Source organism: Eleutherodactylus coqui, chromosome 13 (assembly GCF_035609145.1).
Source record: "Eleutherodactylus coqui strain aEleCoq1 chromosome 13, aEleCoq1.hap1, whole genome shotgun sequence".
Classification (NCBI taxonomy): domain Eukaryota; kingdom Metazoa; phylum Chordata; class Amphibia; order Anura; family Eleutherodactylidae; genus Eleutherodactylus; species Eleutherodactylus coqui.
Window position 1 is genome coordinate 59,020,678 of NC_089849.1, and position 15,159 is coordinate 59,035,836.

The following is a 15,159-nucleotide window of genomic DNA, read 5'->3' on the forward strand; positions in this document are numbered from 1 at the left end:
TCTAAGTTATGTCACAGACAACTTACACAGCTTATCCACATGCATGTATAGCATTTTGTTATTTTGCAATTGCTCTGTTTGCAGTAAGTGACACAGTGCAGTCTTGGTACAGCTGCTTCATTCATTTTTTAAAGTTTTTTTCAGACTCTAAAAAAAACTAAAAACAGAGCAGGGAATGAAATAAAAAATAAAATGGCCCCGGTCCAACACCACCAATCTGGTCTCCACCACTCAGCAGTCATGTGTGCATGAACTGCAGATGACCACTGAGGCTAGTGATTGGCTGCAGTGATCATGTGAGTGAGCAAAGTTATATCATCGCTTCCTATTTCAACAAGAGCCAAAGTGGAGGGGACTGGGTCAGTGGGGCTGGACCAGAGGCACAGTGGAAGGGTTAGTAATGGTTCATTATGACATTTTTTTTTCCCAGGTGAGAAAACCCCTTTAAGCTAAAACAAGAATCAGATCCTTATCAGATCGTATGGACTTGTACATCTCCACTTTTATGGATTTAATCATAGGTCTAGCTAAAAGATCCATATCTGATATTTTGAGACAAGATGTCTTGCAAGGAATAACATGTTTTCTGCTTTTTTTTTTCCAAACCTCCACCTCTTGTACAATATTCGTGGCTTCTGTAAGTATGGTAATGCACTGAGTTATCTGATAACTTGTGTCTATGGATGGCTTTTAGAGGTGAGAGATGCAATCGCCGTGACAGCTCAGAGTAGGAATAAGTACAAGGATTTGAAGAAAACAGTCTGCTTCTTTTACAGAAACAGTGCCACCCTTTGTCCACTGGCTGTGTCTGGTATTGCAGCTGGATGAGCTGCAATACAAGATACAGTTCTTGATAAAGAGTGGCATTGTTTAAGAAAAGACCCCTTATTTTCTGACCATGAAGAATCCCTTTAACGAATGTAACGCTTTAGGAATATGTTTGTTCGATAAATTAAGAGCAGATGATCTGGTATATAAGATGGGTATAAAAATTGTCTGGCAGGGTCATATGAAACTATTTTGTTAGTAGACTTGTAAAATTTCTTTAATCCTTTTGTGTATCATTGTCAAATAATGCAGATTTCTAGCAGTTTTTCTTACCTGGGTTCTTTGTCTCATTGGGGATAATACATCTAACAAAGTGAGGCTGTGTTGATCGGAGATTTGTCATCAGTTTGTTCAGATTTTCCTGCATGAGAAGTAACAAAAGCTCAGTGGGACATATTAGTAGTTACCATTTTTTTGTATCCATTTTCTATTTCTACATTTTGACTGTATAGCAGTATTTTTAGTTATTTCCAAATCTAGAAATTAGAGATGAGCGAGCATACTCGCAATTACTCGAGCGAGCATTGTTCTCAGCGAGTACCTGCCCGATCGGAAGAAAAGATTCGGGTGCTGGCGGGGGGCGGGGAGCGGCGGGAGGGAACGGAGGGGAGATCTCTCTCCCCCCCCCCCACCCCCGCTTCCCCCTGCTCACTCCCGCAACTCACCGCTCTCCCGCGCTGGCACCCGAATCTTTTCTTCCGAGCGGGCAGGTACTCACTAAGGACAATGCTCGCACGAGTAATTGCCCTTAGCGTGTATGCTCACTCATCTCTACTGGAAATGCTTCCAACTGCAAGACAATAATTAGATCTACACATCGTGTCACTGCATACATATTAGAATCTATAACTGATGGGTACCTGCAACCACAGACATTATATGAAAAGTAAGAACATTCATTATTTCAAGTTGCTTATATAGCGCCAACATATTCCACAGTGCAGAACAGATTGTCATCGCTCACATCGGTTTCCGATGTAGGTCATTTTTTTCTAATCTAAAGATTTCTATGAGATTAGAAAAAAAGGTTCTACTTTTTGACCCCCTGTAAAAAAAAAAAGCAGACTGTCGTTCCTAATCTCATACAACCCCATTAATGAAGATTTGTCTCAAAGATACAGCTTCTATCTGAAAATACATGCCTGGGTTTGGATCAAACTTTATACCCGACTTTGGAGATATTTTTGTTTGTTTTTTATTTAACTTGGTCAAAAATTCTGCACCAATTACGTTCTCAGTATATCTCCATAGCTGTTCGAGGTTTGTTCATATGATACAATGCTTGCTTAAAATACGTAGTGTAGATATAGAAAAGTAACATTCAGGCTTCCTGCAACCACTAGAGGGAGTGTAGGAGTTTACTGCATAAGCGGTATGCTTAAAAAAAGGAATAAAACTGTATCTAGTGAGCTTCCTCTATGTTATGTGTTACATACTGCAGGGGATTCGGAGCTCTGTGTTAAAAAAAAAAAAAAGGAGCTACCAACAGTATAAAGATATATTAAAGGTAAAAAAAACCCCATTGATTTTAATGGGACTGTGCCAAGTTTGACAGTTACTCCCCACCCACAGGATAGGGAATACGTTTTTGTTCAGTGGAGGTCTGATCACTGGAACCACCATTGATTGCAAGAATTAGAATTCTCTGCACCCCCAAATGAATGGAGCAGCACACCACTTCTCCAGTCATTGTATGGAACCCCCTAAGAGAAGCACAGTGCAGGTCTTGGCAGTCTCCCGAAATCCTATAGGGGTGAATGGAGTGACAGCCTGCAGGTTTGACCACTGCTCCATTTCTTTGGGGTTATATGGGATCCCAGCAGTTGGACCCCCACCGGTCAGGCACTTATCCCTTATCCTGTGGATAAAGGACAAAGTTTTAAACTTTGCACAAGCTCTTTAAAGCTTCTTAAAGTGCATTCATTCCAGGTTTCCTACCTTTTTTTCGACTTTCTTTCACTGATCTCCCCTTTGTGTGCTCCGGAGTGGGAAGCAGTACAGACTTAAAGTGATGTTCAAGGTATGGATTTAACTAAACATCACTGCAAGTCTTAACTGCCTCACTCTCACAATAGTGATGTTTTTTGGCCCCTTTCTTTATGCATTACCAACACATTGGATCATCCCATATCCGAATGCAGTTTTTATTTTTACGTAGAGATGTTTTTGATTTTAAAAATACATCCATCCATCTGGATCACACCATCTTGAATTTCCTAGGCTGGGTTCCCATAAATCTGGCCACCCAGCTTTTTCTTCCCCTCCAACTTTGTAGTGAAACACCAAAGGGAAACTCATGCCAGAACTGATCCCACAGTTTTCTATGGGATTGTACATGGCATCTGATGCATCAGTTTTGCTGGCAAGCATCTCCATGCGCCAGATGGAAAAATATTGCATGTTGTGTTTTTCTATTTTCCATCTGGCTATGGACACTGAATAGTTCCACTGAAATGACATCAGTTGTGTCCAACTCAGCCATGAACAATTGGCCTTATATGTGAACCCAGCTTTAGAGATACAGGGGTCTGTTTACCATAAGGTTCAAAATTCATCTAACCTGCACCAATTACTGTTTATATTGCATTGGATTAGACAATGTGCTCACTATTTGTTAGAGGCTACTACATATTTGAATATGTGTTAAATGGATCCAGTAAAGTTGACAAGGATAACATTTTCCATTTCTTTTTAACAATCGGAACTTTATGTTGGATGACCATTACACGGCAGAAAATACCTTGTGAAGTTGGGAAACTGTCTGGAAGGAAGCAGCTTTCTTGCGCTTTTCTTTCACTCCTGCCTTATGAGGTTCATCTGTAGAATCAACAAACGTCTATTACCTTATCGATCCTTTATGGGTTTTTTTTTCATTTTTGTGTTTATTCCAAAAGGCAAAATAAAACCTTTTTTTTATTTCTTTTTAATTAATTATCCATGTAAACCTAATGATATATTCATATGTGACAGATTTGTAGCAGAGCTTACTGCAACCACTTTTTGATTGGGGTTTGTAGATGCTCAGAAACAACCTTATGCACATGTAGGGAACTTTATCCTGATTCACCCTCTTTAGTATGAAAACATCTTAAAGGGATATTTTTTTACTAATTAAAAAACAGATGGTGAAACTATCCTATTCAATTCTATCCTATTTTTCTAATCAGTTTTTTCTGATTGTAGATCTTTTTTCAAGCTATAATGGTCAAGAGGTATAAAAATAAAGAGCAACCCTAAAAGTAGCTCAAAAAGATTCAATACAAAATGAATAATCCAAATACTGAATTTCTGCTACTTTAGGGTTGCTCTTAGAGATGAGCAAGCACGCTCGGTAAGGTGAGTTACTCGAGGGAGCACTGCTCATCTTGAGTAACTGCCTTCTCCTCCGAGCATGCTTGGGGGGCGGGGGGGGGGGGGGAGAGAGTGAGAGAGATCTCTATCTCTCTCTCTCCCCCCGCTACACCCCGCCGCCCCCCATCATTTTTTGATGACATATTTCTTTTAACGTTAACAATCCAATTACTCTGTACTCTCAAACCAGGTAGCTTTGTGCTAGTTCAGGACAAGGGGGTATTATCTATCCATCCAATCCCCCTCGCACGTATTGGACTTTTACCTGAATAGGAGCCAACGTATTTCTCATAAAGACTGGCCAGCAGTTTGTTGGAGGACTTCTGAAACACCCCTACTACAGTTTCGTTCAGAGGGTCCTTGTTTTTGTCTAACCATCCCATAATGTTGTAGGGTACCTGTCCAAGCAAGAACCTATTGTTAGTTTCCAAACACTAGAATTATAAGTCTTCCTTAGTAAATCAGATGCATGTAATATGGAAAAGCAGGAAATAATTACACAATCTGCACTGACAGAGTGAATTAATAAGTGTCCCTCTTCCTATTAAAGCCCTATTTACACGGGATGTCGGGCAAACGATGCCCAACACTTGTCCCCGCACATACTCTCTCCGGTGCGGCTACACAAGAGCGAGTATCACTGGCTCTCTGACAGAACGGCCAGCAGGGGGCCAGGGCGTCTGGAGGAGATTTCACTTCTTGCTCTCACCCGCCCCTCTCCATTCACTTAACACAGCGGACGTTCAGTATTGAATGGCTGCTATGTTAAGTGAATGGAGAGGGGCGGGAGAGAGAAATCTCCTCCAGCTGCCCCACTGCGAACCAACGATACCCGCTCCTGTGCAGCAGGACGGGAGCGAGTACATGCCGGGGACGAGTGTTGGGCATCATTTGCCCGACATTTGTTCCCTTGTAAATGGGGCTTAAGTCCTATAGACAGGACGAATTCTTTATCATTGTATAGATTTAACCCATCACCTATTTTTGAATGACAAATGCACACGTTTGCTTGGAATAGATTTATTATGAAGCTTGAAACTCACCACTCCGGCATAATGGACAAGCTCGAAATGAGGCTCATATCTGCGCTTCTTATCTACTTTTGGCTTCTGGAAATTGGGAGATTTTCCTAAATGGTTATCATAAAGCTTTGCTTTGAAGGACATGTCTGATGCTTTAGGAAACATGCATTCTTCTTCCAAGATGGAAAGGATGCCTAGAGGCTGAAAACAAAAATCACACATTAATATGTATGCTGATATCACACATAAAAAGTATTTCACTATCTCTCCTACAATTATTAATATACACTATTTCACCAAAAGAAAATGAACACACGTGCAACTAAAGTAGTATTAATTTATATAGGTAATACTTAGTGGGGCCTACTTTGGCCCTAATGACATCGTATACATCTGTGACATACTTTCTACTAATGTCTGATACACTTCAGCTGTTATTTCCTTCCATTCATCCTGCAAACTTCTGCTGAGTTCTCTCAAAGAAGAAGGAAGCTGTTCATATTTCCTAACCCAGTATTCCAGTTCCTCCCAAACATGTTCATTGGGGTTCAGGTCAGGACTCTATGCAGGCAAGTTTAATCATGGAACACCCCTATCTTCAAACCAAAGTAAAACAGTGTTGAATTTGTGACAAGGCACGTTATCTTGTTAAAAGTGTTTCTGACTATTCCCAGAGTATTACCACGTTGTCAGCAGCACACTATTGTCTAGAATGTCAAGTTCTACAGCTGTAGTCATGGCTCTACAACCAATGGAGAGAGACCATGCCATGTAAAACATGCCCAGAATATAACGGAAGACTTGCTGTACTTAGCAGAACACACTCAGGCAAAAGACGTCCCTCAAGCATCCTCCACACCAGGTACATCCATCCGATTTGAACATGGAGTAGCTTGATTCGTCACTCCATTGCTCAACTATCCAATAAGAATACTCCTTGTACCATGAAGTCCAATGCATTGCACTTCATGGTGCACAGCTTGTGTGCAGCGGCATAACCCATATATCCACTAGTGTGCAGTTCCCGTCACAAACTATAGATGACACCTCCAGGGGTCAGCATGCTTCAGAACACGTGACATGCTAATAAGACACAATCGATTTTACTGATAGGGCTGCGCAAATACTTTTGATGGCAAAGTGTTTTACTGTTTATTTCAGATTTACTACATTCAGATATACATCGCATTGACCTGTGTAATAAGAATGGCAAAATTATTACCGAAGCCAGCAGTGCATGACCCTTCTGATCTAGAATGCTGTGATGCAGTCAGTCATGGGTGAAGCCATATTAAACATTAGGGCAGTTTGCTAGTTCACTATATTCAATTATAAGTGGCCAGGTAAACCTAGTACGATCTACTAAACAGGGGTCCACCTCGCTGAATAGTACAGTAAATAAATACTCCTCCATTAGAAGTTGTGTATGCTATAGGGTGATTTCAGATGCTTTCCACCATGGCAAAATCTGACAGTGTGCATACGGATTTGAAGCAGATTTGATCCTTTGCATTGCAACAATATCACATCATCTGAACATACCCATATAGAGCTCTTATCCATTTTACCAGGAGCTTTCTCAATATCCTAAAATATCAGCAGCATTAAAGAAATATAGGCAATTACTAATCATACATCATATATAGTAATACCTTTTCTATAAGGTCAATGCAAGCCTGTAAGTCAAGTCCAAAATCAATGAAGACCCATTCAATTCCTTCCTTCTTGTACTCTTCCTGCTCCAGGACAAACATGTGGTGATTGAAAAACTGTTGCAGTTTCTCATTGGTAAAGTTGATGCAGAGCTGCTCCAAGCTGTTATACTGAAGGGGATAATACAGATAAATATAAGTACAATACTTGTGTATGGCAGTCGTACTGAGCTACAGTTGCACATAACTTAAGGCTGCTTTCACACCGTGTTTTGCAGTGACTGTGTGTGGTATGCGCCAAGAAAGCTCCCATTGCACAGATGCCAGACAGATCTATAGACCCCCAAATAAAGCAACTTTAAAACCGGACTAAAATTACCTATTATGCCCGACCTGGCTATATAGCTGAGTCCTTAAGGAATGAATATATACATATTGAGTATAAATGCGGAGAACACAAAAATGTATAAGGAAACACAAAATGGGGAATACGGGGGAAGCTGCCACTACCTATCAGCAGAGAGCTCACCCTGATGAGGGTGACCCTGACTTTCCCTAGATGATAACAGGAACAGTGGCAAGGGAAAAGGTCACTCAATAAATATTGAACCAGCAAAGTACAGGGAACAAGAGGTCAAACATCCCCGATGAATTAAAGAGAATCCAGCAGACTTTTATTGAAATGCAGGTCAGGACAAGTAGCTGCCAACAGGACCAGAAATGTCTTTAGACGAAGAGTATAATCAGCTTCCTCTGTGAGGAGGAGCTGGAATAAATCTACACAAATTAAAGACTGATTGGGCATCTGGAACGCCACCTCCCCGCCAATCAATTAGTCCATACACCAGAGAAGTGTCCTCGTCAGTGTCCAATGATGAAGTGACTGAGCATGTGCAAGCATGAGGGTCACGTGGAACAAGGCTGACACCGTGATGTCATTATTTGTCAGTGAGCCATGACACTACCCTATAGCTCCTAAACAGACCTATGTCTCTTCAACCATTCTCCCTCCCAACTCTCTTCTATCTGTTTTTCCATGTATAGCTGCCTGGACACTATTTGAATTGACTTTTTTTTATTAACTAACTAGGGCTCATTTTTTGAGTAGGGCTTATATTTCAAGCATCCACATAAATTCTGAAAAATCATACTAGGTATTTCTTGCTAATCTACCTTATGTAACTCAGCATAGGAGCTGTAGACACAAATGGATAGAGGCAACTAGAAAAGATAATTTTGACTCTGACAACTATGACTTTCCTCTAGAGCTCAACCCACTTGCTTTTTGCTAAGCCCTCTCCATAGGGAATATGTATATGGATGTATGGTGATGCATTAATTATGTTTTTTTCTATTCTGGAAACATCTAATACCACTTTTTGAAACCATACTTGTATGTTTTGTATTAAGATTATTTTTCGGTACCTCTCAACCCTTTGCCTGCTTATATCTAGTTTTATCTGCAACCAATTACCTCAAATATCTCAAAGCCAGCAATGTCCAGCACTCCTATGAAGAACTGTCTGGCTAGTTTGGTGTCCAATGTCCTGTTAATTCGACTAACAAGCCACTTAAACATTCTATCATAAGTAGCTTTTGCGAGGGCACCAACAGCAAAGATCACCTGTAAATAAATAAAAACACATTAAAATAGTGTAGAAAATGTTAAAATTATAGAAAATCTATTGGGTTAACCATCATACATATTGCATGTCAGTGACAGGAGTGTAACTATTTTGGGTGCAGATGATGCTTTTGCAACCAGGCCCCTGGAGCCTTAAGGCACCATTAAGGTTTCTCTTCCCTATATAAGGAGACCGGTTATATAATTGAAGCGTTATAGTTGGGGGCCCTGTTACAGATTTTGCATTGGGGCCCAGCAGCTTCGAGTTACGCCTCTGGTCAGATAAAAATACACAGATGTATCAATGCATTTAAACCAGTTTGCATGGCCAAATGCCATAATTCTGAAGTCTGCATGCCAATCGCTGCCACATGCAAAGCTTAGAAATAGTCAGGGCTTCACAGATGCACTTTGACAATTTTCTGCAACTTTTTGAATGCAACCTGCATGAGCCATGTTAAGAAAAATGGCACAGACTACAACATCAGTTAGTATGCAAGTGTCACTTAAGTCTCCCAATGTAGTGTAAAAGTTGGCCAAGATAATTTGCTGATGATACAGAATTATAATGTTACTGCTTTGAAATACTATCTTGATCGAGGTTTGTCTAGCCATTTGCTACCATGGACTTACAGGACATTAGGTTACATTTATATATAATTTCTATAAGGTCAGGTTCCCATTGCAGTCACTGATTTTCCATTGTTTAGCTCCGTCCACGGAGCCGAACAATAGGAAAACCTGAAGTCCCAAATTTAGCATATGCCTAACCCGGACAGATACTAACTTCTGATTACTAGCTTTTGATACTAGCTTCTGACATACAGGGAGAAATTTTAAACAAAATAGCATAGCTATTTCGCATGGAATTTCATGGCAAATCTGGGTTGGAGGCTCTGAAAGGAACCTCCAATACAGCACTAAGAGGCATATGCCTCACTGAATTTTTTTTTTTTTTGCTTTCTTCTGAATCAACACAGTAAGATTGTAGGTTGGATTTGAAGGACCTGTGCCTATATGTTATAAACAACAATTTAGAAATACTTACTTGTTCCACATTCTGACCTTTGGTCACATATTCATTGCCAACTTTCACTCGAGGGTGGAGCAAACCTTTAATGAGATCAGCTGAACTGATTCCCATCAGATAGGCTGCCTTGTCAGCACCTGTATAAGTGAAATGATGCACAACAATCAGGAATTTGAAAATTCTACCATATGTAGTCCACTAACTTCAAGAATAAGCCCGATAGCTTAACAGGGTTTTCCGGTCAAACACTATTGATGACTTATGATCAGGATAGGTAATCAATAATTAACCGTTGGGTACCCCCACCGCTTGGGATCCCTGGTAATCAGTGCAGCAAGGTCAGATCCAGAAACATCATAGAGGGCTTCACTCCCAATGAAATCAACGGGAGCTGAAGCCTCCTATTACATTTTCGGCCCCAACACCAGGATTGTATGTGGTAGTGTAATAGGAGACAGTGCTCCCTTTGATTTCAATGGAAGTAAAGCGCCCTAAGACGCTTGCTTCCTCCTTCAACCCCAATGATAATGTCTGGCCCCACTGACAGTGAGACAGGCAATCAGCTGATTACTGGTGATCCTGATCAGTGGGTGATTAACTATTGATGACAGATCCAGAGGATGACCCTTCAGTAGTTTCCCCCCCCCCCCCCCCAAAAAAAAAAAGCTTTAACAGCAAGTTATAAAATAGAGAATTATTTTATTATGTTTTGTTAAGGTTTATACATCAGGATTATTCTCTGATATATGCTATTGCACAGCTATTCAGTGCCATATGTACGTCATTGGCAAGGTAGAAGAAAAAGTATACTGAAAGGTATGTTTTTTGAGATGAGCCATTGTTCATAAAAGCGCAGTCTACTGCTCTTTCCTATACAGTAAAAAAAAAAAAGGTATGCCGTTAGCTGACATATACTACCCAATGGAGGCCAAAGGGACTCTCTTTTAGCCTCCAACAGGTGAATGCAGGCCTATGGCAATATTCAGTATGTGCACTTGGCTTTAATTCCAAGCTTTTGTGCTTCATTCAGTGAAACCTGACCCCGATATTACAGGCTGTATTTGGTAAAAGTATGTACATAACATAAAACACCTTCTCAGACTTTCAGCTTAGCGTCTATGCGAGAAAATTGAAAAAATATGGTGTTTCACTGAAAACACAGCGCTCTCCATTGTGTGCAAGGGACTTTTATGATAGAAGCAGACAAGGTACCCACTTTCAGTGCCATCGGCCTCTGCTTGCTCCTCTCTCTGCTTTTGCTTGAACTTCATGTTCCCAAAATGCATGACAGCACCAACTATTTTATAGCTGCCTGTCTTCTCCTCCTGACTGAAGCCTAAAATATCCATGGCGTGCTGTATGAGAAAGCACAAGCAAACAAAACACATTAAATACTTTGTACTAGAGATGAGCGAGCATATTCGGTAAGGCGATATACTTGAGAGAGCATCGCCTTTTTCGAGTACCTGCTGGCTTGTCCCTAAAGATTCGCAGGGGCTGCAAGGGTCGGGGGTGGCGCGGGCAGCCTAGGGGGAGCGAGGAGGAGAGTGAGAGAGATCCCTCTCTCTCCCTCCCGATCCTCTCTGCAACCCCCCACTCACCCCCGCGCCCGTCCCCCCCCCCGAATCTATAGGACGAGCCAGCAGGTACTCGAAAAAAGCTATGCTCTCTCTCGAGTATATCGCCTTACCGAGTATGCTCACTCATCTCTACTTTGCACATATTGAGAAAAATACTAGTTAGGAATAATAATAATAATAATAATAATCTTTATTTGTATAGCACCAACTTATTCCGCAGCGCTTAATAACCAGTGGAGTGAGAACATTTATAGTTTTTTAAATCTTTATAAAACTTGTGATGTCACTTGTCGCACTGTAAGCGGAATTGATATGCAGCACCAAAGAAAATGGCTGCCTCCACTGTTTATCGTTATATAAGGAAACAAGGTTGCATCACAAAAGTTGTCCAAAGAATGAATAAAAGGATCTCATTAATGTCCAATGTCCCTCCCTGGTACAATTTCTAAGAAAATACAATTGATGCAAAACATTGCCACCAAATGCCACTATAAGTTTAAAAGGAATCTGTCACATTGAACATGCAGTCTGATTTATTATAGAGAAGGAAAGGCTCAGCAGATTGATATATAGTTCTGTGGGGAAAGAGTCAGTATAACTTGTTACTAATTCATTTTTATAACTACTTACTCTGGTCTTAGGAGTCCAGTGGGCTGTCAGTGAGTAGCACCACCCACTTGACTCATAAACTCAGAATGAGCAGGGACTAGCATGAAGTAAATACAGATTACACTGGATATTTTCACACAAAACTAAATATCAATCTGCTCAGTTTCTTTTGCTCTATAACAGATCAGACTTCATGTTCAATGTAACCGGTTCCCTTTAAATAATGTTCATTTTGGTCAATTATTGAACCATGTCCAAACGATAGGGACCTTGCATCAATACACACATGTTTAGCTGTAATAATTTGCTTGAAAAGCTGCCTAAATTATCTACAACATGAACTTGAAGAAACGTAGACAATAACATTCACAAAATAAAGTCCAAAGTGTGAATTATTGGTGCAGCAACCTGCTACAATCCCAATTTTTATGAGATGTATGTCTGCGATATGTATCTTGTTGCTAAGCCAATAAACCACAAAGTAGACTTTATTTAATGGAAGTCGTCACCTTCATTTCTTCCAGCTAAGCTTATAATTTTTGTACATAGGAATTATTCATTTCACATACATCAGTGGCCATGAGTTCTTCTCCATCATCCAGGTTGTCCACAGTTGTTACGCCTTGTAAGCAGAAGTGGTAATCGTAGGGGTTGGTGGAGAGCAACAGCATGTCTATTAAAATGCAAAACAAAATCATTAAGATCAGAACATATACAGTGGATTAGAACATTTATATGTAAGGATGGAAACCTTGAAACATTTTAGATATAATTGCACTGTAGTGGTTAGTTGTCACAGAGACATTTTTTCACATGGTGGTTGCACTCTAGTGTATACAGATATAAACACGTAGAACACATTTTTCTTTTTGTTACCTTGAAGCTCTGGCTTCTTCCCAGACAGAATCTGATAATAAATATGGTAACTTCTCTCTCCAGGCTGCTGGAAAATCACTCTTGATTTTTCCAAGAGATCTTACAAGACAAAGACACAAAAAGAAATAAAAATTCTCAAAAAATCTGGGATGAATGTGAGTTTTATTCTATCTATTCATTCCAATAGTATTTATAAAATCTGCAACATAAGTGTTACTTACTTAGATAACTAGATGACATTGCCGAGAGATCCCAAATGCTGTCTAGTTTGTGTGTGGTTGCTATTTTAGTTTTTTAATTATGCACCAACAACCAACAAGTACCCTCTTCTATATACAATACTTTATCCAATATATCTCTATGAGCAAATGTACTTACAAATATCAATGTCGGCAGAAGCCAACTTTCCAGTAGGTCCAAAATGGATTCGAATAAACTTCCCCTAGGCAAACAAAAGTAATTGTGATGCAGAGATATGCTTAGTACTAGTAATCACTCACACAATAACTAGGTTGGGTATTGTATGAAGTGTGCCACCATATACCAATATAGTACCATTACTACACAATTCAGGAACTGGAAAAGTGCTTTTGCATATGGGCACCTGGATCTGAATCCATCGTATACTTGAATAACAGTAGATACAGTCAATAAGCAATTCAGTTCAAGAAACTGTGTTCAAAATATATCACAAATACTAGTCACTTACAAAGCGGGAGGAATTGTCATTTCTTAGGGTCTTGGCGTTGCCAAAGGACTCCATTGCTGGGTTAGCTTCTATGATTTGGTCTTCAAGAGTACCCTAAAGAAGAACAGAACATTGATAATAAATTTACAGATCTATCTATGGGTAGGCCTATCTCTCCATGCAACTAATGAGTCTGACACAGTAAATGGTTACAAGTGAGGCAAACAGCCAAGCCCGATTGACCTCCCCTATCTTTTATCTGTCCAAAATGGGGCCTACCCACTTTCTACACCTTTACTGCAAGACCTACTCTTAGCCAGCCTCCTTGCTTGACCCTCTGCTCCTCCACAAAAGGTTGTAAACTACAAACTCCCACCCCCTGAGCTGGCTTCTTGAGCCATCTTGGCTCCCTGCCTGAGTGTGTGAGGGTCATTTCTCCAACCGACTTCTTCCTAATGTTTCCCTCTCTCAGGCGCCCACACTGGTTGACCCTTATGGCTCCTCGTTGCTAGTTCTCTCCACCTTCTCACCTCATCGATGTCTCTTTAATCGTAGATAACCCATTTGGGTTAGAAACACATGCAATTGAGGCACAGTTTTTCATGTTATTTGGTTCCAGCCTTAAGCATGCATCTTAAGACTTGAGTGCCTTCACTTTCCTTTTTTTAATGGGGTTGTATTAGTTTTAAAAAATGTGGCTGCTTTATTTCCATAAACAGTATATCTCTCTTTTCCCCTGAAATAATAAGACCTATTAAAAGCTAAAAAAAGGATGTATAAACCTATAAACTACCTTAAAGGGCTTATCCCAGAATCATGATTCAAACCTATCCTATCTAGGTGATAAAACACTGATTCGAGTATCACTTTTATCACTATCACTGCAGAGACCCCCACTGATCCAGAGAAAAGGGTCCCATGTCCCCTTCACCACATGTCCTCCGCCAACTCTGCCATAAGGAGGAGCTTAAATGGAGCTGCAGTTGGGGGTCTCAGCAGTGAAATCCCATTGATAGGTGATAAAACAGGATTCTGGCATAACCCTCTTTAATAGTCTCAATGTAAGTTATGCATTAATTAATAAAAATGGTGTTAGGTGCAGAGTAGAGATGAGCGAGTATACTCGCTAAAGGCAATTGCTCGAGCGAGCATTGCCTTTAGCGAGTATCTCCCCAGCTCGAGACTGAAGGTTCGGGTGCCGGCAGCGGGGAAGCGGTGAGTGGCGGCAATCAGCAGGAGGGAGCCGGGGGGAAGAGAGGGAGAGAGAGAGATCTCCCCTCCGTTCCGCCCCGCTCTCCCCCGCAGCTCCGTGCCCGCCGCCGGCACCCGAACCTGCAGTCTCGAGCGGGGGAGATACTCGCTTAAGGCAATGCTCACTCGAGCAATTGCCTTTAGCGAGTATACTCGCTCATCTATAGTGCAGAGCATACTTAAAATACATTTAACACTTACCCCAGTTTTGGTGGCAGGTGCTTGCTGAAAACAAAGAGTGCAAATATAATGAACGTAAAGGAAATGTAACAGGAATGGTTAACTGATTTTTAAAGATAACTCCAAACTGCATAAAGCTGTCATTTAATAAAATAATGAAGAGCCAAAATGTTATAGTAAAGCAATTTATAAAGCTGCCACGAATGGGAAATGATAACATCGATGATTGACACAACACTAAAGATAAGAAGTAAAAGAATAAAGCAAAAAACATTGCGAAAAAGCGAAGAAGAAAATCAAAATGGGTTAAAAGAACAAAGCCAAAAAAAAACTGTAAAGTGTAAAGCAAATGCCAAAAAGTTCAATCTGCTAAAAAAAAAATCAAAATAGTAAAATTCAATGTTTAAATCGAAATTGATTAAAATATGAGTGAAAACAGTTAATCCCGACAGACTGAGGGAATGACAA

General features: G+C 40.4%; 1 protein-coding gene across 2 annotated transcripts in view; it reads right to left on the reverse strand.

Moving 5' to 3' along the window:
- The window catches only part of MYH7B (myosin heavy chain 7B), a 48,479-nt gene that overhangs the window by 17,484 nt on the left and 15,836 nt on the right, over positions 1-15,159 (reverse strand). For both annotated transcript variants that reach the window (XM_066587678.1, XM_066587679.1), the window contains exons 8-20: positions 14,713-14,736; positions 13,282-13,374; positions 12,951-13,014; positions 12,573-12,671; positions 12,266-12,369; positions 10,724-10,862; positions 9,526-9,644; positions 8,328-8,477; positions 6,854-7,024; positions 5,223-5,402; positions 4,445-4,577; positions 3,569-3,645; positions 1,102-1,189 (exon numbers count right to left, since the gene is read on the reverse strand). In XM_066587678.1, the coding sequence (XP_066443775.1) occupies positions 1,102-1,189; positions 3,569-3,645; positions 4,445-4,577; positions 5,223-5,402; positions 6,854-7,024; positions 8,328-8,477; positions 9,526-9,644; positions 10,724-10,862; positions 12,266-12,369; positions 12,573-12,671; positions 12,951-13,014; positions 13,282-13,374; positions 14,713-14,736 (1,441 nt within the window). The remainder of the gene's footprint in view (positions 1-1,101; positions 1,190-3,568; positions 3,646-4,444; positions 4,578-5,222; positions 5,403-6,853; positions 7,025-8,327; positions 8,478-9,525; positions 9,645-10,723; positions 10,863-12,265; positions 12,370-12,572; positions 12,672-12,950; positions 13,015-13,281; positions 13,375-14,712; positions 14,737-15,159) is intronic.